The sequence below is a fragment of the Somniosus microcephalus genome, unplaced genomic scaffold (assembly GCF_052327205.1).
Source record: "Somniosus microcephalus isolate GS21.2 unplaced genomic scaffold, FLI_Smic_1.0 unresolved_chr2, whole genome shotgun sequence".
In the NCBI taxonomy this organism is placed as follows: domain Eukaryota; kingdom Metazoa; phylum Chordata; class Chondrichthyes; order Squaliformes; family Somniosidae; genus Somniosus; species Somniosus microcephalus.
This window is the reverse complement of record NW_028225180.1, coordinates 70876744-70903794: the sequence shown is the minus strand read 5'-3', so window position 1 is coordinate 70903794 and position 27051 is coordinate 70876744. Positions and strand designations below refer to the sequence as shown.

The 27051-nt window shown below is 52.4% G+C and overlaps 1 protein-coding gene across 1 annotated transcript in view; it reads left to right on the top strand.

Moving 5' to 3' along the window:
- Window positions 1-27051, top strand: part of LOC147092801 (pyruvate carboxylase, mitochondrial-like) — an 80830-nt gene that overhangs the window by 22100 nt on the left and 31679 nt on the right. Inside the window, exons 3-6 of the mRNA XM_085975688.1 lie at window positions 9596-9731; window positions 17101-17285; window positions 19285-19450; window positions 25107-25252. Of these exons, the coding sequence (XP_085831814.1) occupies window positions 9596-9731; window positions 17101-17285; window positions 19285-19450; window positions 25107-25252 (633 nt within the window). The remainder of the gene's footprint in view (window positions 1-9595; window positions 9732-17100; window positions 17286-19284; window positions 19451-25106; window positions 25253-27051) is intronic.

The following is a 27051-nucleotide window of genomic DNA, read 5'->3' as shown; positions in this document are numbered from 1 at the left end:
CTGCCCTGGTGTTCAGCCTGTGTTTGTGTCAGTGGGACTGGTGCCCCAGGTCACTGCTCTGGTGTTGAGCCTGTGTTTGGGTCAGTGGGACTGGTGCCCCAGGTCACTGCCGTGGTGTTGAGCCTGTGTTTGGGTCAGTGGGACTGGTGCCCCAGGTCACTGCCCTGGTGTTCAGCCTGTGTTTGTGTCAGTGGGACTGGTGCCCCAGGTCACTGTCCTGGTGTTGAGCCTGTGTTTGGGTCAGTGGGACTGGTGCCCCAGGTCACTGCCCTGGTGTTGAGCCTGTGTTTGGGTCAGTGGGACTGGTGCCCCAGGTCGCTGCCCTGGTGTTGAGCCTGTGTTTGGGTCAGTGGGACTGGCGCCCCAGGTCACTGCCCTGGTGTTCAGCCTGTGTTTGGGTCAGTGGGACTGGTGCCCCAGGTCACTGCCCTGGTGTTGAGCCTGTGTTTGGGTCAGTGGGACTGGTGCCCCAGGTCACTGCCCTGGTGTTCAGCCTGTGTTTGGGTCAGTGGGACTGGTGCCCCAGGTCACTGCCCTGGTGTTCAGCCTGTGTTTGGGTCAGTGGGACTGGTGCCCCAGGTCACTGCCCTGGTGTTGAGCCTGTGTTTGTGTCAGTGGGACTGGCGCCCCAGGTCACTGCCCTGGTGTTCAGCCTGTGTTTGTGTCAGTGGGACTGGTGCCCCAGGTCTCTGCCCTGGTGTTGAGCCTGTGTTTGTGTCAGTGGGACTGGTGCCCCAGGTCACTGCCCTGGTGTTCAGCCTGTGTTTGGGTCAGTGGGACTGGCGCCCCAGGTCACTGCCCTGGTGTTCAGCCTGTGTTTGAGTCAGTGGGACTGGTGCCCCAGGTCACTGCCCTGGTGTTCAGCCTGTTGTTTAGGTCAGTGGGACTGGTGCCCCAGGTCACTGCCCTGGTGTTCAGCCTGTGTTTGGGTCAGTGGGACTGGTGCCCCAGGTCACTGCCCTGGTGTTCAGCCTGTGTTTGGGTCAGTGGGACTGGTGCCCCAGGTCACTGCCCTGGTGTTCAGCCTGTGTTTGGGTCAGTGGGACTGGTGCCCCAGGTCACTGCCCTGGTGTTCAGCCTGTGTTTGGGTCAGTGGGACTGGTGCCCCAGGTCACTGCCCTGGTGTTGAGCCTGTGTTTGGGTCAATGGGACTGGTGCCTCAGGTCACCGCCCTGGTGTTCAGCCTGTGTTTGTGTCAGTGGGACTGGTGCCCCAGGTCACTGCGCTGGTGTTCAGCCTGTGTTTGGGTCAGTGGGACTGGTGCCCCAGGTCACTGCCCTGGTGTTGAGCCTGTGTTTTGGTCAGTGGGACTGGTGCCCCAGGTCACTGCCCTGGTGTTCAGCCTGTGTTTGGGTCAGTGGGACTGGTGCCCCAGGTCACTGCCCTGGTGTTCAGCCTGTGTTTGTGTCAGTGGGACTGGTGCCCCAGGTCACTGCCCTGGTGTTCAGCCTGTGTTTGGGTCAGTGGGACTGGTGCCCCAGGTCACTGCCCTGGTGTTCAGCCTGTGTTTGGGTCAGTGGGACTGGTGCCCCAGGTCGCTGCGCTGGTGTTCAGCCTGTGTTTGGGTCAATGGGACTGGTGCCCCAGGTCACTGCCCTGGTGTTCAGACTGTGTTTGTGTCAGTGGGACTGGTGCCCCAGGTCACTGCCCTGGTGTTGAGCCTGTGTTTGTGTCAGTGGGACTGGTGCCCCAGGTCACTGCCCTGGTGTTCAGCCTGTGTTTGGGTCAGTGGGACTGGTGCCCCAGGTCACTGCCCTGGTGTTCAGACTGTGTTTTTGTCAGTGGGACTGGTGCCCCAGGTCACTGCCCTGGTGTTCAGCCTGTGTTTGGGTCAGTGGGACTGGTGCCCCAGGTCACTGCCCTGGTGTTCAGCCTGTGTTTGGGTCAGTGGGACTGGTGCCCCAGGTCACTGCCCTGGTGTTCAGACTGTGTTTGGGTCAGTGGGACTGGTGTCCCAGGTCACTGCCCTGGTGTTCAGCCTGTGTTTGTGTCAGTGGGACTGGTGCCCCAGGTCACTGCCCTGGTGTTGAGCCTGTGTTTGGGTCAGTGGGACTGGTGCCCCAGGTCACTGCCCTGGTGTTCAGCCTGTGTTTGTGTCAGTGGGACTGGTGCCCCAGGTCACTGCCCTGGTGTTCAGCCTGTGTTTGGGTCAGTGGGACTGGTGCCCCAGGTCACTGCCCTGGTGTTCCGCCTGTGTTTGGGTCAGTGGGACTGGTGCCCCAGGTCGCTGTCCTGGTGATCAGACTGTGTTTGGGTCAGTGGGACTGGTGCCCCAGGTCACTGCCCTGGTGTTCAGCCTGTGTTTGGGTCAATGGGACTGGTGCCCCAGGTCGCTGTCCTGGTGTTCAGACTGTGTTTGGGTCAGTGGGACTGGTGCCCCAGGTCACTGCCCTGGTGTTCCGCCTGTGTTTGGGTCAGTGGGACTGGTGCCCCAGGTCACTGCCCTGGTGTTGAGCCTGTGTTTGTGTCAGTGGGACTGGTGCCCCAGGTCACTGCCCTGGTGTTCAGCCTGTGTTTGGGTCAGTGGGACTGGTGCCCCAGGTCACTGCCCTGGTGTTCCGCCTGTGTTTGGGTCAGTGGGACTGGTGCCCCAGGTCACTGCCCTGGTGTTCCGCCTGTGTTTGGGTCAGTGGGACTGGTGCCCCAGGTCTCTGCCCTGGTGTTCAGCCTGTGTTTGTGTCAGTGGGACTGGTGCCCCAGGTCACTGCCCTGGTGTTCAGCCTGTGTTTGGGTCAGTGGGACTGGTGCCCCAGGTCTCTGCCCTGGTGTTGAGCCTGTGTTTGGGTCAGTGGGACTGGTGCCCCAGGTCACTGCACTGGTGTTCAGCCTGTGTTTGGGTCAGTGGGACTGGTGCCCCAGGTCACTGCCCTGGTGTTCCGCCTGTGTTTGGGTCAGTGGGACTGGTGCCCCAGGTCACTGCCCTGGTGTTCAGCCTGTGTTTGGGTCAGTGGGACTGGTGCCCCAGGTCACTGCCCTGGTGTTGAGCCTGTGTTTGGGTCAGTGGGACTGGTGCCCCAGGTCACTGCCCTGGTGTTCAGCCTGTGTTTGTGTCAGTGGGACTGGTGCCCCAGGTCACTGCCCTGGTGTTCAGCCTGTGTTTGTGTCAGTGGGACTGGTGCCCCAGGTCACTGCCCTGGTGTTCAGCCTGTGTTTGGGTCAGTGTGACTGGTGCCCCAGGTCACTGCCCTGGTGTTCAGACTGTGTTTGGGTCAGTGGGACTGGTGCCCCAGGTCACTGCCCTGGTGTTCCGCCTGTGTTTGGGTCAGTGGGACTGGTGCCCCAGGTCACTGCCCTGGTGTTCAGCCTGTGTTTGGGTCAGTGGGACTGGTGCCCCAGGTCGCTCTCCTGGTGCTCAGCCTGTGTTTGGGTCAGTGGGACTGGTGCCCCAGGTCGCTCTCCTGGTGTTCAGCCTGTGTTTGGGTCAGTGGGACTGGTGCCCCAGGTCTCTGCCCTGGTGTTGAGCCTGTGTTTGGGTCAGTGGGACTGGTGCCCCAGGTCACTGCCCTGGTGTTCAGCCTGTGTTTGGGTCAGTGGGACTGGTGCCCCAGGTCACTGCTCTGTTGTTGAGCCTGTTCTTTGGGTCAGTGGGACTGGTGCCCCAGGTCACTGCCCTGGTGTTCAGCCTGTGTTTGGGTCAGTGGGACTGGTGTCCCAGGTCACTGCCCTGGTGTTGAGCCTGTGTTTGTGTCAATGGGACTGGTGCCCCAGGTCACTGCCCTGGTGTTCAGCCTGTGTTTGGGTCAGTGGGACTGGTGCCCCAGGTCACTGCCCTGGTGTTCAGCCTGTGTTTGGGTCAGTGGGACTGGTGCCCCAGGTCACTGCCCTGGTGTTGAGCCTGTGTTTGGGTCAATGGGACTGGTGCCCCAGGTCACTGCCCTGGTGTTCAGACTGTGTTTGGGTCAGTGGGACTGGTGCCCCAGGTCACTGCCCTGGTGTTCAGCCTGTGTTTGGGTCAGTGGGACTGGTGCCCCAGGTCACTGCCCTGGTGTTCAGCCTGTGTTTGGGTCAGTGGGACTGGTGCCCCAGGTCGCTGCCCTGGTGTTCAGCCTGTGTTCGGGTCAGTGGGACTGGTGCCCCAGGTCACTGCCCTGGTGTTGAGCCTGTGTTTGGGTCAGTGGGACTGGTGCCCCAGGTAGCTGCCCTGGTGTTCAGCCTGTGTTTGGGTCAATGGGACTGGTGCCCCAGGTCACTGCCCTGGTGTTCAGCCTGTGTTTGGGTCGGTGGGACTGGTGCCCCAGGTAGCTGCCCTGGTGTTCAGCCTGTGTTTGGGTCAATGGGACTGGTGCCCCAGGTTGCTGCCCTGGTGTTCAGCCTGTGTTTGGGTCAGTGGGACTGGTGCCCCAGGTAGCTGCCCTGGTGTTCAGCCTGTGTTTGGGTCAGTGGGACTGGTGCCCCAGGTCACTGCTCTGGTGTTCAGCCTGTGTTTGGGTCAGTGGGACTGGTGCCCCAGGTCTCTGCCCTGGTGTTCAGCCTGTGTTTGGGTCAGTGGGACTGGTGCCCCAGGTCGCTGGCCTGGTGTTCAGCCTGTGTTTGGGTCAGTGGGACTGGTGCCCCAGGTCGCTGGCCTGGTGTTCAGCCTGTGTTTGGGTCCGTAGAGCAGTGAACTTTGGTCCCTTGTCGAAAGCTTCTTCATAAATCACAACCGAACTTTGAATTTTCAGGGCCAAGCATTGGAAAAAATTCAACAAGATTGGCTTAATACATTCAGGAATTTCAAGTCTGGCGACTTGAATCTGATGACGAACCTGGTCAATCAAACCAGGGGACCCACCATCTGCCTTGTTGTAGCCGTTGATGGGTCCACTCTGATCTTGAAGACGCGGACCCTATTGAAGAATCAGCTAATTGATGACAGAGAAAGAAAGGCTTGCATTTCTCCGACAGTGCGGCGCTCCCTCAGTACTGCCCCTCCGACAGTGTGGCGCTCCCTCAGTACTGCCCCTCCGACAGTGCGGCGCTCCCGCAGTACTGCCCCTCCGACAGTGCAGCGCTCCCTCAGTACTGCCCCTCTGATAGTGCGGCCCTCCCTCATTACTGCCCCTCCGATAGTGCGGCGCTCCCTCAGTACTGCCCCTCCGACAGTGCGGCGGTCCCTCAGTACTGCCCCTCCGACAGTGCGGCGCTCCCTCAGTACTGCCCCTCCGACAGTGCGGCGCTCCCTCAGTACTGCCCCTCCGACAGTGCGGGGCTCCCTCAGTACTGCCCCTCCGACAGTGCGGGGCTCCCTCAGTACTGCCCTCCGACAGTGCGGCGCTCCCTCAGTACTGCCCCTCCGACAGTGCGGCGCTCCCTCAGTACTGCCCCTCCGACAGTGCGGCGCTCCCTCAGTACTGCCCCTCCGACAGTGCGGCGCTCCCTCAGTACTGCCCCTCCGACAGGGCGGCGCTCCCTCAGTACTGCCCCTCCGACAGGGCGGCGCTCCCTCAGTACTGCCCCTCCGACAGGGCGGCGCTCCCTCAGTACTGCCCCTCCGACAGTGCGGCGCTCCCTCAGTACTGCCCCTCCGACAGGGCGGCGCTCCCTCAGTACTGCCCCTCCGACAGGGCGGCGCTCCCTCAGTACTGCCCCTCCGACAGTGCAGCGCTCCCTCAGTACTGCCCCTCCGACAGGGCGGCGCTCCCTCAGTACTGCCCCTCCGACAGTGCGGCGCTCCCTCAGTACTGCCCCTCCGACAGGGCGGCGCTCCCTCAGTACTGCCCCTCCGACAGGGCGGCGCTCCCTCAGTACTGCCCCTCCGACAGTGCAGCGCTCCCTCAGTACTGCCCCTCCGACAGGGCGGCGCTCCCTCAGTACTGCCCCTCCGACAGTGCAGCGCTCCCTCAGTACTGCACTGGAGTGTCAGCCGAGATTTTTGTGCTTAAGTCTCTGGAGTGGGACTTGAGCCCACAACCTTCTGACTCAGAGGTTAGAGCGCTGCCCACTGAATCATGGCTGACACTGAGAAGATCAAATGAGTCAAAAGACCTTCTTCATTTGCAGAATGTACTTGTCCAAGTTGTTACCCAAATAATCTGTCTCAACTCGAGTCAATGGGAGTTGAGGGGAAAACTCTCCACTGGCTGGAGTCATACCTAGCACAAAGGAAGATGGTTGTGGTGGTTGAAGGTCAATCATCACAGCCCCAGGACGTCGCTGCAGGAGTTCCTCAGGGCAGTGTCCTAGGCCCAACCATCTTCAGCTGCTTCATCCAACCTTCAACCTTCCCTCCAACATAAGGTCTGAAATGGGGATGTTCGCTGATGACTGCACAGTGTTCAGCGCCATTTACAACTCCTCAGATAATGAAGCAGTCCATGCCCGCATGCAACAAGACCTGGACGACATTCAGGCTTGGGCTGATAAGTGGCAGGTAACATTCGCGCCACAGAAGTGCCAGGCAATGACTATCTCCAACAAGCGAGAGTATAACCACCTCCCCTTGACATTCAACGGCATTACTATTGCCGAATCCCCCACCATCAACATCCTGGGGGTCACCATTGAACAGAAACTTAACTGGACCAGCCACATAAATACTGTGGTAACAAGAGCAGGTGAGAAGCTAGGTATTCTGTGGCGAGTGTCTCACCTCCTGACTCCCCAAAGCCTTTCCACCATCTACAAGGCACAAGTCAGGAGTGTGATGGAATACTCTCCACTTGCCTGGATGAGTGCAGCTCCAACAACACTCAAGAAGCTCGACAGCATCCAAGACAAAGCAGCCCGCTTGATTGACATTCTATCCACCACCTTAAACATTCACTCCCTCCACCACCGGCGCACCGTGGCTGCAGTGTGTACCATCTACAAGATGCACTGCAGCAACTCACCAAGGCTTCTTCGGCAGCACCTCCCAAACCCGCGACCTCTTCCACTTAGAAGGACAAGGGCAGCAGGCGCACGGGAACACCACCACCTCCAAGTTCCCCTCCAAGTCACACACCATCCTGACTTGGAAATATATCGGCCGTTCCTTCATCGTCGTTGGGTCAAAATCCTGGGACTCCCTCCCTAACAGCACGGTGGGAGCACCTTCACCACACGGACTGCAGCGGTTCAGGAAGGCGGCTCACCACCAGCTTCTCAAGGGCAATTAGGGACGGGCAATAAATGCTGCCGTTGCACGCGACGCCCACATCCCAGGAACGAATAAAAGAAAATCACTATTCTCCATACAAGTGCAATTGTTTAATTTGGATCTAGTGTAAGAACAGTTCCGATGGGGTGAGAGGGATAGATCGCCATTCAAAGACAAGCTTTGTCTTGGGTCCTGTCTGTCTAGGATGGCAAGAGAGAAGCTTCAGGTGGTCACCAGAACTGGGGCAGCAAGTGAAGTCTTGGACAGACTCAGGTTTTACAGAGTTAAAAGGTGTCAAAATGAAAAGAATAAACTTCATTTGTGTCTGTCGCTAACAAAATGTTTTAGCATTTATTTTCTCAGAGGAACATTGGCAGATGTCACGTGTCAGCCGTGGCTCAGTGGGCAGCACACATGCCTCGGAGTCAGAAGATTGTGGGTTCGAGTCCAACTCCAGAGACTTGAGCACAAAAATCTAGGCCGGCACTCCCCAGTGCCAGTACTGAGGGAGCACCGCACTGTCGGAGGGGCAGTACTGAGGGAGCGCCGCACTGTCAGAGGGGCTGTACCGAGGGAGCGCCGCACTGTCGCAGGGGCAGTACTGAGGGAGTGCCGCACTGTCGGAGGGGCTGTACTGAGGGAGCGCCGCACTGTCGCAGGGGCAGTACTGAGGGAGCGCCGGAGTGACAGTACTGAGGGAGCGCCGCATTATCGGGGGGGCAGTACTGAGGTAGCGCTGCACTGTCGGAGGGGCAGTACTGAGGGAGTGTCGCAGGGGCAGTACTGAGGGAGCGCCGCACTGTCAGAGGGACAGTACTGAGGGTGCGCCGCACTGTCAGAGGGACAGTACTGAGGGTGCGCCGCACTGTCAGAGGGACAGTACTGAGGGAGCGCCGCACTGTCAAAGGGACAGTACTGAGGGAGCGCCGCACTGTCAGAGGGGCAGTACTGAGGGAGTGCCGCACTGTTGGAGGGTCAGTACTGAGGGAGCGCAGCACTGTCGGAGGGGCAGCACTGAGGGAGCGCCGCACTGTCGGATGAGATGTTAACCCGAGGCCCCCGTCTTCCCTCTCAGGTGGACGTAAAAGAACCCATGGCCACTATTGGAAGACGAGCAGGGGGAGTTCTTCCTGGGGCCAATATTTATCCCTCAACTAATATCACTAAAAAAAAAACAGATTATCTGGTCATTATCACATTGCTGTTTGTGGGAGCATGCTGTGCGCAAATTGGCTGCCACGTTTCCCACATTACAACAGTGGCCACACTTCAAAAAGTACTTCATTGGATGTTTGTTTGGCGACATTTGATTTTTCGATGGTATTTACCTTCCAATATTTCTTCCCGATTTGCTGCCAGTTCTGTACTGAGTGGGTTCCCGAAGGTTCATGAAAATGGCCCTGGACGATTGTTGCTCTTTCTCTGCCTTTCCACGTTTACGTGGCTGAGATCAGGAACTTGGCAACATGTTGAATAGGCTGAATGTGAACAAACAGTCGTAGAATGATACAGCACAGAAGGAGGCCATTCGGCCCATCGTGCCTGTGCCGGCTCTTTGAAAGAGCTCTCCAATTAGCCCCACTCCCCCCTGCTCTTTCTCCATAGCCCCTGCAAATTTTCCCCTTCAGGTATTTATCTAATTCCCTTTTGAAAGTTACCATTGAATCTGCTTCCACCGCCCATTCAGGCAGCGCGTTCCAGATCACAACAACTCGCTGCGTAAAAATATTTCTCCTCATCTCCCCTCTGGTCCTTTTGCCGTTTGATTGGCACCCCATCCACCACCTTAAACATTCACTCCCTCCACCACCGGCGCACCGTGGCTGCAGTGTGTACCATCTACAAGATGCATTGCAGCAACTCGCCAAGGCTTCTTCGGCAGCACCTCCCAAACCCGTGACCTGTTCCACCTAGAAGGACAAGGGCAGCAGGCGCAGGGGAACACCACCACCTCCAAGTTCCCCTCCAAGTCTCGCACCATCCTGACTTGGAAGTATATCGGCCATTCCTTCATCGTCGCTGGGTCAACATCCTGGAACTCCCTCCCTAACAGCACTGTGGGAGCACCTTCACCACACGGACTGCAGCGGTTCAAGAAGGCGGCTCACCACCACCTCCTCGAGGGCAATTAGGGATGGGCAATAAATGCTGGGCCTTGCCAGCGACACCCACATCCCAGGAACAAATATAAAAAAAAAATCACCTTAAATCTGTGTCCTCTGGTCACCGACCCTCCTCCCGGTGGAAATGGTTTCTCTTTATTTACTCTATCTAAACCCGTCTTGTTGGGATTAGGTGATGCTGATTTTGGGGCTGTAACTGGTCAGTATTTGGTGTAATAACAACAGAAAATGCTGGAAATACTCAGCAGGCCAAGCAGCATCCGTGGAGAGAGAAACAGAGTTAACGTTTCAGGTCTGGGACCCTTCTTACACCAGTATTTGGTGTAAATGGTAACTGAGGTGAACTATCAGACTGCAGTGTTCCGAGTGCCAGAATGGAATGCTAAATGTTACATTGGCTGTGTTTTGATTGCAGATGCTACAGCTGCGAATTGTTAAAGGGGGCTTCTGCCTCCTGGGGGTGAAACGGATCGCTGTGGTCAACGCTGCTTTTCAAAGCACTCAACGCGTGGAATACAAGCCCATCAAGAAAGTGATGGTGGCTAACCGAGGTAAGAACGGAAACCTCCTTACAAAAACTGAAAAATGGGGTTTGGCTGAAGAAACATGCATCTTGGAGACCATTGGTTTACATAAGGTGACCCAAGTGACTGATAGCACAGCCTAACTGAGGAAATCTAGAACTCGGGGGCATAGTTTCAGAATAAAGGGCCGCCCTTTTAGAACGGAGATGAGGAGGAATTTCTTCTCTGAGGGTTGTAAATCTGTGGAATTCTCTGCCCCAGAGAGCCGTGGAGGCTGGGTCATTAAATACGTTTAAGGTGGAGATAGACAGATTTTTACAAGATAAGGGAGTGAAGGGTTATGGGGAGCGGGCAGGGAAGTGGCTTTGAGCCCGAGATCAGCCATGATCTTATTGAATGGCGGAGCAGGCTCGAGGGGCCGAGTGGCCTATTCCTGCTCCTATTTCTGATGTTCTTATGTTTAAGATGATTAACGGATTCAATAGGGTAGATAGAGAGAAACTATTTCCCCTGGTGCGGCGTTGGGGTGGGGGGGGGGGAGTCCAGAACAAAGGGACAAGCTCAAGGCATGTGTCGGAAATCAGTTGGGTGGTGGGAGGCAGAGGGTTGGGATGAATGGGACATTTACAGGTTGGCAGACAGTGTTCCTCCCAGGGGGGGATCGATACCGAGGCCACAGCTCTTCGTTCTATAGATGCATGACCTGGACTTGGGAGTGGAGGGAGTGATATCCAACGTTGCAGAGCTAGAAGATGTGGCCAGTTGTGAGAAGGACAGAAAATTGAGCACGGACACAGATTAAGCGTGTGTGCAGAGTGATGGCAGAGGCAGGTACATGTAGCAAAGTGCGAGACTGTGCACTTGGGACGGAGAAATGGTAAGAGTGGAAAACGTCCTAATTGGGGAAGCACCAGGGAGTGCAGATGAACAAAAGAATTGCAGGATCCAGGTAAATAGATCATTAAAAGCTTGTTTGCTGGCGGAAAGTAGAGGAAATATAAAGATAAGGAAGTAATCCTGTGGTTATATGGGGTGCTAGTCAGACATCATTTAATAAGAACATAAGACGTAGGAGCAGGAGTCGGCCATTTGGCCCCTCGAGCCTGCTCCACCATTCAATAAGATCATGGCTGATCTGATCTTGGCCTCAACTCCACTTCCCTGCCCGCTCCCCATAACCCTCGACTCCCTTATCGTTCAAAAATCTGTCTATCTCCACCTTGAATATATTCAGTGACCCAGCCTCCACAGCTCTCTGGGGAAGAGAATTCCAAAGATTCACCACCCTCTGAGAGGAGAAATTCCTCCTCATCTCCGTCTTAAATGGGCGACCCCTTATTCTGAAGCTGCGCCCCTAGTTTTAGATACCCCCACGAGGGGAAACATCCTCTCAGCATCTACCCTGTCAATGCCCCCTCAGAATCTTAGCCATTTCAATAAGATCATCTCTCATTCTTCTAAACTCCAAATGAGTATACTTGGAGTATTACGCTCAGTTTGGATGCTCCCCTTCACCTTGGGAAGACTGTACCAGCCTTGGAAAGAGTCCAATCATTATACAAAAGTTCAGCTTCAGAAATCGGATGAACTCAATAGAATCATAGAATCACCCGGCACAGAAGGAGGCCATTCGGCCCATCGTGCCTCCCAATTAGCCCCACTCCCCACCTGCTCTTTCCCCTTCAAGTGTTTATCCAATTCCCTTTTGAATGTTACGATTGGAATCTGCTTCCACCGCCCTTTCAGGCAGCGCGTTCCAGATCACAACAACTCGCTGCGTAAAAAGAATTCTCCTCTCCCCACACTGGTTCTATTGCCAGTTGTTTTAAATCCGTGTCCTCTGACTAACTAGTAGGTGGATTGAGGGAATGAGAGATGGCGTAACACAGGTGCGCTTTGGGAGGCGGACACTTTGAGGAAAATGGAAAGGATGCCATCAGGACCGGGTAATATTGGAGTCTGGAGAGCACAGCATTTCACTGGGCTGGGGCGGGGGAAACTTGGGGGGGCAATTTTAACTGTACCTGCCCGTCGGGAAACTGACAGGATCGTGTGCAACGCTAGTTTTACACCCCACCCAATTTTACTCTACATTAAAGCCTGTAACAAGCTGATGCAGGCCCAGGACCCAATGGTCAATTAGACAGGCAGACGAGAGCTTAAAACAAGTGCACCCATGTTGTATCTTCAGTTGCAGCGATGAACAAGGCAGTGATGGCTATTACTTTCCAGCCTACCTCTGAGTTCCTTCCTCTCCATGTCCCTGTCTTTTATTCTTACAGGCTGGGAGTCGTTCCTGATTAAACAGAATGTGATTTTTTTTTTAGTGATGTTGGTTGAGGGATAAATATTGGCCCCAGGACACCGGGGAGAACTCCCCCGCTCTTCTTCCAATAGTGGCCGTTGGATCTCTGAGAGGGCAGACGGAGCAATTTAACGTCTCATCTGAAAGACGGATTAATAGCAGGAATAATAGTGGATTTACAGAGGTAGATGAAGGTAGCTTGGGATGCTTCAGATTGCTGAAGGCACGAAATGTGATGGGCAGAAATTCTCCCAGAGCCATTGGAAGCGCTGGCGTGGTTCAGCAAAGAGACAGAGCCAGATTGATTCGAGGGGAGCAGCGAGGTAGCAGATGGAATGTGAAAATTAGGTTGGGAGTTGTGCAGCGAGTCTCGGAGATTAGCTGGGGCATCAGACTGATCGGGATTATACAGCAGCTGCTCAAGATCATTCACAATAGCAAAAGGCCCGACATTAACAGCTCGGTAGAGTAGAAGTGGAGCTACTGCTTACGGTTATTTTTTATGCTGCATCCTCCACCACCGGCGCACCGTGGCTGCAGTGTGCACCATCTACAAAATGCACTGCAGCAACTCGCCAAGGCTTCTTCGGCAGCACCTCCCAAACCCGCAACCTCTTCCACCTAGAAGGACAAGGGCAGCAGGCGCATGGGAACACCACCACCTCCAAGTTCCCCTCCAAGTCACACACCATCCTGACTTGGAAATATATCGTCGTTGCTGGGTCAAAATGTCGCTGGGTCAAAATGCTGGAACTCCCTCCCTAACAGCACTGTGGGAGCACCTTCACCACACGGACTGCAGCGGTTCAAGAAGGCGGCTCACCACCACCTTCTCGAGGGCAATTGGGGATGGGCAATAAATGCTGGCCTTACTAGCGATGCCCACATCCCGTGAATGAATAGAAAAAACACACTGCAGCAGTATAGCTTGGCTCAAAGTGCTCTGGAGAAACCATGCACTGAGCACCCATCTAAAAATGGTGGCAGGATGTTGCAGGAAGGATGTGCTGCATGCTCCCATGGAGTAGGAACCCCCCAGGACCTGTCCCACTGCTCCAGGTCTTTCTGCACCGCCCCGCCACCCCCCCCCCCCCCCCCCCCCCGATCAAGTTCTTTATAATTCATATCATCACCATTATTTTGGGACAAAGTCTCTAATCTGTCCACAGGAGTTTGTTATATTATACAGAGTAGCAAACAGTGGCCCAGTAATTCGGGTTGGTGGCTTGCCGCGCGTGCAAGCCCCGTATATGCACTTACCCGACGTGCTGACATTTCACCTCCAGGGACGCCTGGAATTCGTGTTTGAAAAAGAAGAATCCCGGGCAGCGTCTGACGTCACGCCGCCCAGGAGTGCAGCCAGCGCGAAGCCTGGAGCGCGCTGTGCAAGTGAGACACGCCCCTTGAGGTCTCAGTTTAATAGGACACGCCCCCAATGTTTCTCACAAGCTGCTAAGCATTTTTACATGCAAAGCAGCATTTTAAATAGGTTTTTGGTATTTTTATGAAGCTTTTGGTAACTTTTATAAACTTTTAAAAACGTTTACATTATTTTGAAGAATCTGAAGTAGTTTTAAACAGAATTAAAGCAATTTAAAGACTTTTAAAAGCCCTAAAATAATTTTTTTTATTCCATTTATTTATTTAGCAATGTCGTCGTCATACGTGTCTTCACACTGTTCCCTTTGGGGAACTGTATGAAGTGGTGGAAGGATTTATGGCCGTGATTAACACTCATTCTGTGACCGTAACCATCTTTGAACCAGCCATTAGGGTGGTTAGTCCTATGGCGGGAGGGTTTTACGGGCTCCCACAAGCTATACAAGGAGGGGGGGCCACCCACACCCACGGACGCAAATATCCCACTGGATGTCAACCCAGAATTTAGAGCCGGAGCTCCGACTCCACTTGCCGGGACTGTCTGGAGCGGGGTTCGAAACCCTACCCCGTCTGGCCTAGCGGCGGGGATCCTACCGCTACGCCAAAGGCCCAATCCGATTAGCTACGTGAAATGGCTGGAATGAGCACAATTCACGGCATTAAAAGAACTCACAATTGAACTGATGATGACCTCAGCAATCTCCTCAACGAGGTGGAGGCGCAGCGCCTGCTCATCATTGGTAATGAGAAGTCAAAGGCGCCGCAAAAAGGACAGATGATAGCTTGGTCTTTCAAGTGGCAGCATAGGGCTCCAGTCACGGGGAGGGAAAAGGCGCAGGAAACGTATGGGTGTCACCTTTTGCGCGGAGTGGGCCTTTTGCGTAGCGGTAAGCATCCCCGCCGCTGGGCCAGAAGGAGTAGGGTTTCGAACCCCGCTCCAGACAGTCCCGGCAAGTGGAGTCGGAGCTCCAACTATAAATTCTGGGTGGACATCCAGCGGGATACTTGCGTCCGCGGGTGTGGGTGGCCCCCCCCGCCTCAGATGGGTTGTGGGAGCCCGTAAAACCCTCACGCCATAGGACTAACCACCCTAATGGCTGGTATGAAGATGGTTATGGTCACGGAAGGAGTGTTAACGTGGCCAGAAATCCTTCCACCACTTCATACAGTTCCCGAAAGGGAACAGTGTGAGGATACGTATGACGATGACCGGTTGCGCAATGCACCTCCTTGGACCCTCAGTCGCAGATGGGAGGGGGCAAATCGTGCAATTGTTAAATTTTTCATTTTATTGACATGTAAAATGTTGGCCCAGTAATTCCCTTCCAAACGCGCGAGTACGGTCGGGGTACTTACGCGTCTGTCCGGAGGAAATGCCGGTTTTCAGCATGCACAGCGCATGCGGGGAAAACCGGCATTTCCTGTCCTCTGAACGAAGGGGTTCAGAGGCAGAACGCGTGCGACTGTACAGGCAGCGCGTGCGCAGTAAAATTCGCCGCTTTCATTCATGCTTTCAGTGAGGTCAAGTCCTTACAACTTACACATGAAAAAAGCATGAGTACAGTTGCTCCAGAGGCTGCGGTTGTTTGGGAAAGGGATGAAAGTTATTTTAAGAAATGCTGAGGTAAGTTTTAAAGTTTATTTTTGTTTTTTAAAACGGGTTTTCAGTACTGTAGGTAGAAGGATCAATTGTGGCTATGTGAATTGAATTTGCTGTGTTTATTAAATGTGAAAATGACTCCAACATTTTTAAGAAAGAAACTTTTCATCAGTAATATATTCTTTTAAGTAATTATGTATGTATGTCTGTATATATTCCTTTGCGTGTATGTATATATTCCTTTACTTATGTGTATGAATGTATGTATTTAATTATGACTTTCAGAGAAAGTAACTTATTGGAAAATCATAATTAAAAACATACATTCATACACATAAGTAAAGGAATATAAAACATACATACATATACGTAAAGGAATATATGCGGACATACGTACATAATTACTTATTACTGATGAAAAGTTTCTTTCTTAAAAGTGTTGGAAATGTTACATTACTCATTTTAGAACACTCATTCTCACATTCAATTCACACAGCCACAATTGCTCCTTCTACCTACCGTACTGAAAACCCGTTTTTAAAAAAAAAAAAAAAAATTTAAACTTTAAAACTAACCTCAGCATTTCTTAAAATAATTTTCCTCCCTTTCCCAAACAAAAATATTGCCTTTCAGAAGCTCCACGATAAAATATATCTTCCTCCGCAGCCTTGGAGCAACTTTACACATGCTTTTTTCAAGTGTAACTTGTAAGGACTTAACCTCACTGAATCCATGAATGAAATCGACGAAGTTCACTGCGCACGCGCTGCCTGTGCAGTCGCACGCGCTGTGCCTCTGAACCCCTTCGTTCAGAGGACTGGAAATGCCGGCGTTCCCCGCATGCACGGTGTTTCCTGAACACCGGCATTTCATCCGGCCAGATGCGTGAGTACCCAGACCGTACTCACGCATTTGGACCCGAATTACTGGGCCACTATGTGAAAAACAACAACAACTTGCATTTATATAGTAGATTTAACATAGTACAAACATCCCAAGGTGCTGTGCGGGAGCGATTATCAGACAAAATTTGACACCGAGCTACAAAAAGAGCAATTAGGTGAGGTTGGTCAAAGAGAGTTTTTTGGAGCGTCTTCAAGGAAGAGAGAGAGGTTGAGAGGTGGAGAAGTTTAGGCAGGCAATTTCATGTTTCAGGCCTGAGGCTGATCTATTTTTGTTGGGTAAGGATATTAAGGGATACGGAACCAAGGCGGGTAGGCGGAGTTAAGGTATACATCAGCCATGATCTAATTGTATGGCGGAACAGGCTCGAGCGGCTGAATGGTATGTTCCTATGTAACATGGTCTCCTCCTGTCCCTATGTAACATGGTTCTTCACCTGTTCCTATGTAACATGGCCTCCTCCTGTTCCTATGTACCATGGCCTCCTCCTGTTGCTGTGTAACATGGCCTCCTCCTTTTCCTATGTAACATGGCCTCCTCCTTTTCCTATGTAACATGGCCTCCTCCTGTCCCTATGTAACATGGCCTCCTCTTGTTCCTATGTAGCATGGCCTCCTCATGTTCCTATGTAACATGGCCTCCACCTGTTCCTATGTAACATGCCCTCCTCCTGTTCCTATGTAACATGGCCTCCTCCTGTTCCTATGTACCATGGCCTCCTCCTGTTCCTGTGTAACATGGCCTCCTCCTGAACCTATGTAACATGGCCCTCCTCCTGTCTCTATGTAACATGGCCCTCCTCCTGTTCCTATGTAACATGGCCCTCCTCCTGTCCCTATGTAACATGGCCCTCCTCCTGTCCCTATGTAACATGGCTTCCTCCTGTCCCTATGTAACATGGCCCTCCTCCTGTTCCTATGTAACATGGCCCTCCTCCTGTCCCTATGTAACATGGCCCTCCTCCTGTCCCTATGTAACATGGCTTCCTCCTGTCCCTATGTAACATGGCCCTCCTCCTGTTCCTATGTAACATGGCCCTCCTCCTGTCCCTATGTAACATGGCTCTCCTCCTGTCTCTATGTCACATGGCCTCCTCCTGTCTCTATGTCACATGGCCTCCTCCTGTCTCGATGTAACATGGCCTCCTCCTGTTCCTATATTCCTGTGTAACAGTTTGATGTGCTGCCTCTTGTTCTTCCTGTGATTAGGCGAGATTGCAGTCAGAGTTTTCCGAGCGTGCACGGAGCTCGGGATCCGGACCGTGGCAGTTTACTCGGAGCAGGACACTGGACAGATGCACAGACAGAAGGCCGATGAAGCCTACCTGATCGGGAAAGGACTGCCTCCCGTCCAAGCCTACTTAAACATTCCTGACATCATTAAATTGGCCAAGGCAAGCATTGTACTCACTTGTTAATGACTTGTAGCATGCAGGAGATTTTGGATTGGAATCAGAACTCCCGCATTGGTGTTATCTGAATGCAAACCGTTTCACACAATGCTGCGCTAGTCGGGGTTCATCTGTGGCCTGAGGTGTCATCCAACCCAGCCGCATAATCTGGGAGACCCCAGGCATTAAAAAACATTTTGTCGGTATGGATAGGAAATTCTTTTCAATTTTCCTTTCACTGGTGTGTGACTATCGCTACTGGGATGTTGTGGGGTTTATCAATCTGTGAAATTCATATTTACGGGGAGCCGTGGCGGGAGCGTGGGGAAGAAAGAAGAAGGAAAGAAAGACTTGCATTTCACAACCTCAGGACGTCTCAAAGCTCTTTACAGCCAATGAAGTACCTTTTCAAGTGTAGTCACTGTTGTAAAGTAGGAAACGCGGCAGCCAATTTGCGCAAAGCAAGCTCCCACAGACAGCAATGTGATAATGACCAGATCATCTGTTTTATTGATGCTGGTTGAGGGAGAAATATTAGCCCAGGATTCCGGGGAGAACTCCCCTGCTCTTCTTCGAAATAGTGGCCGTGGGATCTTTTCCGTCGACCTGAGAGGGCAGATGAGGCCTCGGTTTAACATCTCATCCGAAAGACAGTGAGCACTCCCTCAGTACTGCCCCTCCGACAGTGCGACACTCCCTCAGTACTGCCCCTCCGACAGTACGACACTCCCTCAGTACTGCCCCTCCGACAGTGCAGCACTCCCTCAGTACTGCCCCTCGGACAGTGCGGCACTCCCTCAGTACTGCCCCTCGGACAGTGCGGCACTCCCTCAGTACTGCCCCTCCGACAGTGCGGCACTCCCTCAGTACTGCCCCTCGGACAGTGCGGCGCTCCCTCAGTACTGCCCCTCCGACAGTGCGGCACTCCCTCAGTACTGCCCCTCCGACAGTGCGGCACTCCCTCAGTACTGCCCCTCCGACAGTGCGGCGCTCCCTCAGTACTGCCCCTCCGACAGTGCGGCGCTCCCTCAGCACTGCCCCTCCGACAGTGCAGAGCTCCCTCAGCACTGCCCCTCGGACAGTGCAGCGCTCCCTCAGTACTGCCCCTCCGACAGTGCGATGCTCCCTCAGTACTGCCCCTCCGACAGTGCGGCGCTCCCTCAGCACTGCCCCTCCAACAGTGCGGCACTCCCTCAGTACTGCCCCTCCGACAGTGCGGCGCTCCCTCAGTCCTGCCCCTCCGACAGTGCGGCGCTCCCTCAGTCCTGCCCCTCCGACAGTGCGGCGCTCCCTCAGTCCTGCCCCTCCGACAGTGCGGCGCTCCCTCAGTCCTGCCCCTCCGACAGTGCGGCGCTCCCTCAGTCCTGCCCCTCCAACAGTGCAGCGCTCCCTCAGTCCTGCCCCTCCGACAGTGCGGCATTCCCTCAGTACTGCCCCTCCGACAGTGCGACACTCCCTCAGTACTGCCCCTCCGACAGTGCGGCGCTCCCTCAGTACTGCCCCTCCGACAGTGCGGCGCTCCCTCAGTACTGCCCCTCCGACAGTGCGGTGCTCCCTCAGTACTGCCCCTCCTTCAGTGTCGCTCACTTTGTACTGCACTAGGAGTGTCAGCCTAGCGTTATGTGCTCAAGTCCCTGGAGCGGTTCTTGAACCCACAACCTTCTGACTCAGAGGCAAGTGTGCTACCAACTGAACCACGGTTAAAACTCGGCAAGGAAGGGGACGCGGAGGCCCTGACGAATTTAAACGCAGGACCCCGTTATAATTTTTTTTCTTCCCTTTGCCACCCGTGGCCGACCAGATTGGCAGGCAGGAGTCCCCAGCCATCAGGAGTGGGGAAGGCCGGAGATAGGGGCTTGGGGTGGCGGAGTGGTGAGGGGGAGGCTAGTCCCTGCGCAATGATTGCTGAAAGTTGAACATGCCTCCCTTATCCTGATTAAAACCAACTTGGTTGCCTGACCAAATCTTCTTCTTAAATGATGATTGTGCCGCTCACTTTCAGGAAAATGCAGTGGATGCAATCCACCCAGGCTACGGATTCCTGTCGGAGCGAGCAGACTTCGCACAGGCTTGCATGGATGCCGGTGTGCGCTTCATTGGACCCACCCCCGAAGTGGTGCGCAAGATGGGCGACAAAGTGGAGGCGAGGGCCATCGCTATCGAAGCCGGTACCCGTCGCCATACCTTTACTCTATTGTCTTCTGTCTAGCTCTGTTAGTATCCTCGCTTCCAATTTCATTGTTTGCCTCCGAAGAGCACGGGAGGTGAAGAAAATGAAGATTACTGTTGTGTTCTTGGAGAGGAAGTCAGAACTGTTCTGCCGCAGCAGCAGCATTAATGTGCAGCGTTCTGCGTTGGTTTCCGTCATCGAGAAGGAGGGAAGGGAAAGGTCAATTACCACTAGCTTTGTGCATAATCTGTGTTCCTGTTGCTGCCGGCAGTGACAGTCCCTTTACTGGGACCTGTAATCCAAACCTGATTTACTGCATTAGTTTGTGTCTGTTGAAAAAATCCCCTTGTTCAAAAAAACTTGTTCAACAAGTGCTTTCAGCCTCCAGCATGTTAATCCAGTGCATGTGTAAGAGATCCATTTGCTGGGGCATGTGTCTCTCACAGCTATTATCCATTTTTCTCGCCTCGTTTTGTAACGCCTATCTATTGCAGCCAAAAGGGAAGGAAAGAAAGAAAGACTTGCATTTCTATAGCGCCTTTCACGACCACCGGATATCTCAAGCGCTTTACAGCCAATGAAGCACTTTTTGTAGTGTGGTCACTGTTGTAATGTGGGAAACACGGCAACCAATTTGTGCGCAGCAAGCTCCCACAAACAGCAATGTGATAATGACCAGATCACCTGTTTTTCTTATGTTGATTGGCCCCAGGACACCGGGGAGAACTCCCCCTGCTCTTCCAATAGTGGCTGTGGGATCTTTTACGTCCACCTGAGAGAGCAGACGGGGCCTCGGTTTAACGTCACCTCCGACAGTGCAGCAAGGAGCGAGAATCTGTGCAATATATTAAAGATTGTCCCTCGGTGCGGACTTCCTGCTGTCACGGTTTTGTCACGTTTTGCGCAGTGATGGTGCCGTCGTGTCACGGTTCTGCGTCTCTCCGTTCCTCAGTTTGTACTGCTGAGAAACTATCAACGCTCCAACAACTTGTGTTTGTACAGTGCCTTTAACGTAGTAAACCGTCCCAGGTTGCTTCACAGGAGCGATTATCAAACAAAATGTGACCCCGAGCCACATATTGAGATATTAGGGGACAGGTGCCCAAAAACTTGGCCAAAGAGGTCGGTTTTAAGGAGCGTCTTAAAGGAGGAGATCAAGGCGGAGAGGTTTAGGGAGGGAATTCCGGAGCTTAGGGCCCAGGCAGCTGAACATAAGAACATAAGAAATAGGAGCAGGAATAGGCCATTCGGCCCCTCGAGCCTGCTCCGCCATTCAGTGAGATCAGGGCTGATCTTCTGCCTCAACTCCATTCACCGGCCCTATCGCCATATCCCTTGATGCCCTTACTAGTCAGAAATCTATCGACTTCTGTTTTGAATATACCCAATGACTGAGCCTCCACAGCCCTCTGGGGTAGAGAATTCCAAAGATTCACCACCCTCTGTGTGAAGAAATTTCTTCTCATCTCAGTCCTGAATGGCCTACCCTTTATCTTGAGGCTATGGCCCCTGGTTCTGGACTCCCCAGCCAATGGAAACATTCTCCCAGCATCCACCCTATCAAGCCCTGTAATAATTTTCAATGCTTCAATGAGATCCACTCCCATTCTTCTGAATTTAAGAGAATACAGGCCTAGTTTACTCAATCTCTTCTCATATGACAGTCCTGCCATCCCAGGAATCAATCTCGTGAACCTTCGTTGCAAGTATATCCTTCCTTAGGTAAGGAGACCAAAATTGTACTCAGTACTCCAGGTGTGGTCTCACCAAGGCCCTATATAATTGGAGTAAGACAGGTCCCTTTGAGCATCTGCATTCCCCAATCTTTCACCATTTAGGAAATACTCTGCCTTTCTGTTTTTTTTACCAAAGTGGATAACTTCACATTTATCCACATTATATTCCATCTGCCATGTTCTTGCCCACTCACTGAGCCTGTCGAGATCCCTTTGAAGCCTCTTCACATCCTCTTCACAACTGACACTGCCACCTAGCTTTGTATCATCAGCAAATTTGGAAATGTTACATTTAGTCCCCTCATCCAAATCATTGATATAGATTGTGAATAGCTGGGGCCCAAGCACCGATCCTTGTGGTACCCCACTAGTCACAGCCTGCCATCCTGAAAAAGACCCGTTTATCCCTACTCTTTGTTTTCTCTCTGTTAACCAATTCTCAATCCATGCTAGTATATTGCCCCCAATTCCTTGTGCCCTAATTTTGTTCACCAACCTCTTGTGTGGGACCTTATCGAAGGCTTTCTGAAAATCCAAATACACCACATCTACCGGTTCCCCTTTGTCTACTCCACTAGTTGCAGCCTCAAAGAACTCCAATAGGTTTGTCAAACTGGGTTTCCCTTTCATAAATCCATGTTGACTCTGCCCAATCTTACTACAGAAAACTCTCGATTTACCGGCACCTAAATAACCGGAATTCTCTGTTAACCGGCAAAATTCAGGAGTAGGTTCAGGTAAGTTTTACTTCATATTAGTGGCCGTTCCTGGATCTGTGGCCATGTAACCGGGGTTCCTGCACTTGTTGCTAAGCAACAGGGACGCTTGGTCTGTGGCTGGAGTTCCTGCACCTGTTGCTAAGCAACAGGGAAGCCTGGCTTTGTTGCTGTTTACAGAGCTCTCGTACCTTTTAACTATACCTCTCAGTAATCCGGACTTTTTGATAAACTGGCACCACGCCGGTCCCGTCGCTGCCGGATAAAAAAGAGTTTCCTGTATTAGTTTCCAAGTGTCCAGTTATTGCATCCTTTATAATAGATTCCAGCATTTTCCCAACTACTGATGTGAGGCTAACAGGGCTGTAGTTCCCCGTTTTCTCCCTCCCTCCTTTCTTAAATAGTGGGGCTACATTTGCCATCCTCCAATCTGCAGGAACCGTTCCAGAATCTGTAGAATTTTGGAAGATGACAACCAATGCGTCCACTATCCCAGTGGCCACGTCTTTCAAAACCCTAGGATGTAAGTCATCCGGTCCTTGGGATTTATCGACTTTTAGTCCCATTGATTTTGCTAGTACAGTACTGTTTTTTTTACTAATACTAATTTCTTTAAGTTCCTCATTCTCACCACACCCTTGGTTTTCTCGTATTTCTGGGAGGTTTTTTGTGTCTTCCTCCGTGAAGTATTTATTTAATTTCCCTGCCATTTCCTCATTCCCCATTATAAATTCTCCCATCTCTGACTGTAAAGGACCTACATTTACCTTCGCCAGTCTTTTCCTTTTCACATACCTATAGAAGCTTTTACAATCCGTTTTTATATTTTTCGCTAGTTTGTGCTCATATTCCATTTTCCCTTTCTTTATCAATTTCTTGGTTCCCCCCCCCCTTTGCTGATTTCTAAAAAGATTTTTCTGGCAACTTTATGGCTTGAAAGCTTCCTCCTTTGACTTAATACTAGCTTTAATTTCTTTTGTTAGCCAGGGTTAGATCACTTTTCCTTTTGGGTTTTTATGCCCTAGAGGAATATATGTTTGTTGCAAATTATGCCAGTGCGTAGGGCCTAGGCAGCTGAAGGCACGGCCACCAATGGTTGAGCGATTATAATCAGGGATGCTCAAGAGGGCAGAATTAGAAGAGTGCGGAGATCTCGGAGGGTTGTGGGGCTGGAGGAGATTACAGAGATAGGAAGGAGGGTGCGAGGCCAACTGAACTCTGCATCTCTGCTTCCCAGATTGCTATAGGTACCATTGGTGGCCGTGCCTTCAGCTGCCTGGGCCCTAAGCTCTGAAATTCCCTGCCTAAACCTCTCCGCCTCTCTACCTCTCTTTCCTCCTTTAAGACTCTCCTTAAAATCTACCTCTTTGACCAAGCTTTTGATCACCTGCCCTAATTTCTCCTTATGTGGCTCGGTGTCAAATTTTCTGTCTTTTAATACTCCTGTGAAGTGCCATGGGACGTTTTACAATGTTAAAGGTACTATATAAATACAAGTTGTTGTTGTTGCTGCTTTATCTCAATTGGGTGGTGGTTGGTGCACTTGCCTTACTACCTCTAGGCTATCAAGAGGAAAGACCCGTTGGGGTTGCAGCTCCTGACCCAATGACCCCCCCAGTGGCAAAATAAACATGAGGGCATTGGGAATGGGCTTGGGACGTGATGGTTCTTTGGTTGAATAGCCAGCCCACATTCAGTGCCGAGATTCGTCCGTGGATCGCCAGTTGGGTGAAGTACTGGAAACACGAGCCTGGCCTAGAGTGGAGCCAGTGCCTGAGGGACGGAAGGGAATGGCTGGAAACAAAAAGTTTAAGGGTGAATAACAATAGAAAGTTGCATGCAGGTATGGGGTCAGAAAATCCCTTATATTAGGCCGCAGCGGGGTAAAAATCATTGAATCAGACAGCACAGGAGGAGGCCATTCGGCCCATCGTGCCTGTGCCGGCTCTTTGAAAGAGCTCGCCAATCAGTCCCACTCCGCCCCCCCCCCCCCCTGCTCTTTCCCCGTAGCCCTGCACATTTCTCCTTTTCAAGGACATATCCAATTCCCTTTTGAAAGTTGCTGTTGAATCTGAAATAGAGGAACGATGCTGTAAAGTTCCTCTTCTGCTTGCTTCGAATGCAAACCTTGGATACCTGTGGTTCGTCTGCCACCAGATCAAGTCTACAGCTGCACTGGAACAAGCAAAGAGCCACCCTGTTGCCACACGTGCCCTGTGAATACAGGGGTGTGCCTTACACACTTGCTTTGTGGTGGGCCTCTAGTGTTACTGTATGGTTAATAATGCAACAATTTTGGTATGATGCATGTCACCTGACTATTCCTGGCCGGCCTCCCACATTCCACCCTGCGTAAACTTGAGCTCCTCCAAAACTCAGCTGCCCCCGTGTCCTAACTCGCACCAAGTCCCGTTCACCCATCACCCCTGTGCTCGCTGACCTACGTTGGCTCCCGGTCCTCCAACACCTCGACTTAAAAATTCTCATCCTTGTTTTCAAATCCCTCCATGGCCCTCGCCACTCCCTATCTCTGTAATCTCCTCCAGCCCCACAACCCCCTGAGATCTCTGCGCTCCTCCAATTCTGGCCTCTTGAGCATCCCTGATTATAATCGCTCCACCATTGGCGGCCGTGCCTTCAGCTGCCTGGGCCCTAAGCTCTGGAATTCCCTCCCTAAACCTCTCCGCCTCGCTACCTCTCTCTCATCCTTTAAGACGCTCCTCAAAACCTGCCTCTTTGACCAAGCTTTTGGTCACCTGCCCTAATTTATCCTAATGTGGCTCGGTGTCAAATTCTGTTTGATAATCGCTCCTTGGGCGTTTTAATATGTTAAACGCGCTGTATAAATGCAAGTTGCTGCTGTTGCATATTGGTCAGTAAACAGCCGATCTCTTTTCCAGTTAAATGCCTCCTTTTGCTGGCACTGTTCCTCGAGGTGCTCAGTTTGTAGTTGAGGTTCTGCAGACAGTAAGTTGAGCTGTGCCATTGCTGGGCGCCTCTGTCAAAGCCCAGGGTGGAGAGAAAGCCGCAGCTCGTTCTGTTGCTGTTCTGAGGGCAAGTCAGAGCGTCACCGGCCAGGACCTTCGAACCAAGGTTGTCCCTTCGATGGCAAGTGTATTAAAAGGTCCTCCACAAGAAAGGACCAATGTTTGTGATGTTTGTGACAGGCAAGACCGTTTCACTGTCCTTTCTCTCTCTTTAGGCGTGCCGGTTGTACCAGGGACCTCAAAGCCCATAACGTCTCTGTCAGAGGCCCAAGAATTTGCCAGCTCTTACAGTTATCCAATAATCTTTAAGGCAGCTTACGGAGGCGGTGGCAGGGGAATGAGAGTGGTCCACAGCTACGAGGTAAGGAGATGTGAAATTTCAGAAGAAGCATTTATTATTTCAACACCGCTGCCATGACTTAAAAATCAAATCCGATGAAAAATGAATTTAATAAGATTTGTTTAAATGGGACAGTGCAGGACGCTGGTGGGTGTTGCACTGCTTTCCTGTTCTTTTACGTTTCGTTGTAGTAATGCAGGATCAGGTCTTTATTGAAATCTCATCATTTCCACAACCAGTATGAGTGCACAAGTCTTTCCGTACAACACCAGTCCAGTGTGAGTGCACAAGTCTTTCCACACTACACCAGTCCAGTGTGAGAGCTCCGATCTTTCCACACTACACCAGTCCAGTGTGAGAGCTCCGATCTGTCCACACTACACCAGTCCAGTGTGAGAGCTCCGATCTTTCCACACTACACCAGTCCAGTGTGAGCGCTCCGATCTTTCCACACTACACCAGTCCAGTGTGAGAGCTCCGATCTTTCCACACTACACCAGTCCAGTGTGAGAGCTCCGATCTTTCCACACTGCACCAGTCCAGTGTGAGAGCTCAGGTGTTTCCACACTACACCAGTCCAGTGTGAGAGCTCCGATCTTTCCACACTACACCAGTCCAGTGTGAGAGCTCCGATCTTTCCACACTGCACCAGTCCAGTGTGAGAGCTCCGATCTTTCCACACTACACCAGTCCAGTGTGAGCGCTCTGATCTTTCCACACTACACCAGTCCAGTGTGAGAGCTCCGATCTTTCCACACTGCACCAGTCCAGTGTGAGAGCTCCGATCTTTCCACACTGCACCAGTCCAGTGTGAGAGCTCCGATCTTTCCACACTGCACCAGTCCAGTGTGAGAGCTCCGATCTTTCCACACTGCACCAGTCCAGTGTGAGAGCTCCGATCTTTCCACACTACACCAGTCCAGTGTGAGAGCTCCGATCTTTCCACACTACACCAGTCCAGTGTGAGAGCTCCGATCTTTCCACACGACACCAGTCCAGTGTGAGAGCTCCGATCTTTCCACACTACACCAGTCCAGTGTGAGAGCTCCGATCTTTCCACACTGCACCAGTCCAGTGTGAGAGCTCCGATCTTTCCACACTACACCAGTCCAGTGTGAGAGCTCCGATCTTTCCACACTGCACCAGTCCAGTGTGAGAGCTCCGATCTTTCCACACTGCACCAGTCCAGTGTGAGCGCTCCGATCTTTCCACACTACACCAGTCCAGTGTGAGAGCTCCGATCTTTCCACACTACACCAGTCCAGTGTGAGAGCTCCGATCTTTCCACACTACACCAGTCCAGTGTGAGCGCTCTGATCTTTCCACACTACACCAGTCCAGTGTGAGAGCTCCGATCTTTCCACACTACACCAGTCCAGTGTGAGAGCTCCGATCTTTCCACACTACACCAGTCCAGTGTGAGAGCTCCGATCTTTCCACACTACACCAGTCCAGTGTGAGAGCTCCGATCTTTCCACACTACACCAGTCCAGTATGAGAGCTCCGATCTTTCCACACGACACCAGTCCAGTGTGAGAGCTCCGATCTTTCCACACTACACCAGTCCAGTGTGAGAGCTCCGATCTTTCCACACTACACCAGTCCAGTGTGAGAGCTCCGATCTTTCCACACTACACCAGTCCAGTGTGAGAGCTCCGATCTTTCCACACTACACCAGTCCAGTGTGAGAGCTCCGATCTTTCCACACTACACCAGTCCAGTGTGAGAGGTCCGATCTTTCCACACTACACCAGTCCAGTGTGAGAGCTCCGATCTTTCCACACTACACCAGTCCAGTGTGAGCGCTCTGATCTTTCCAC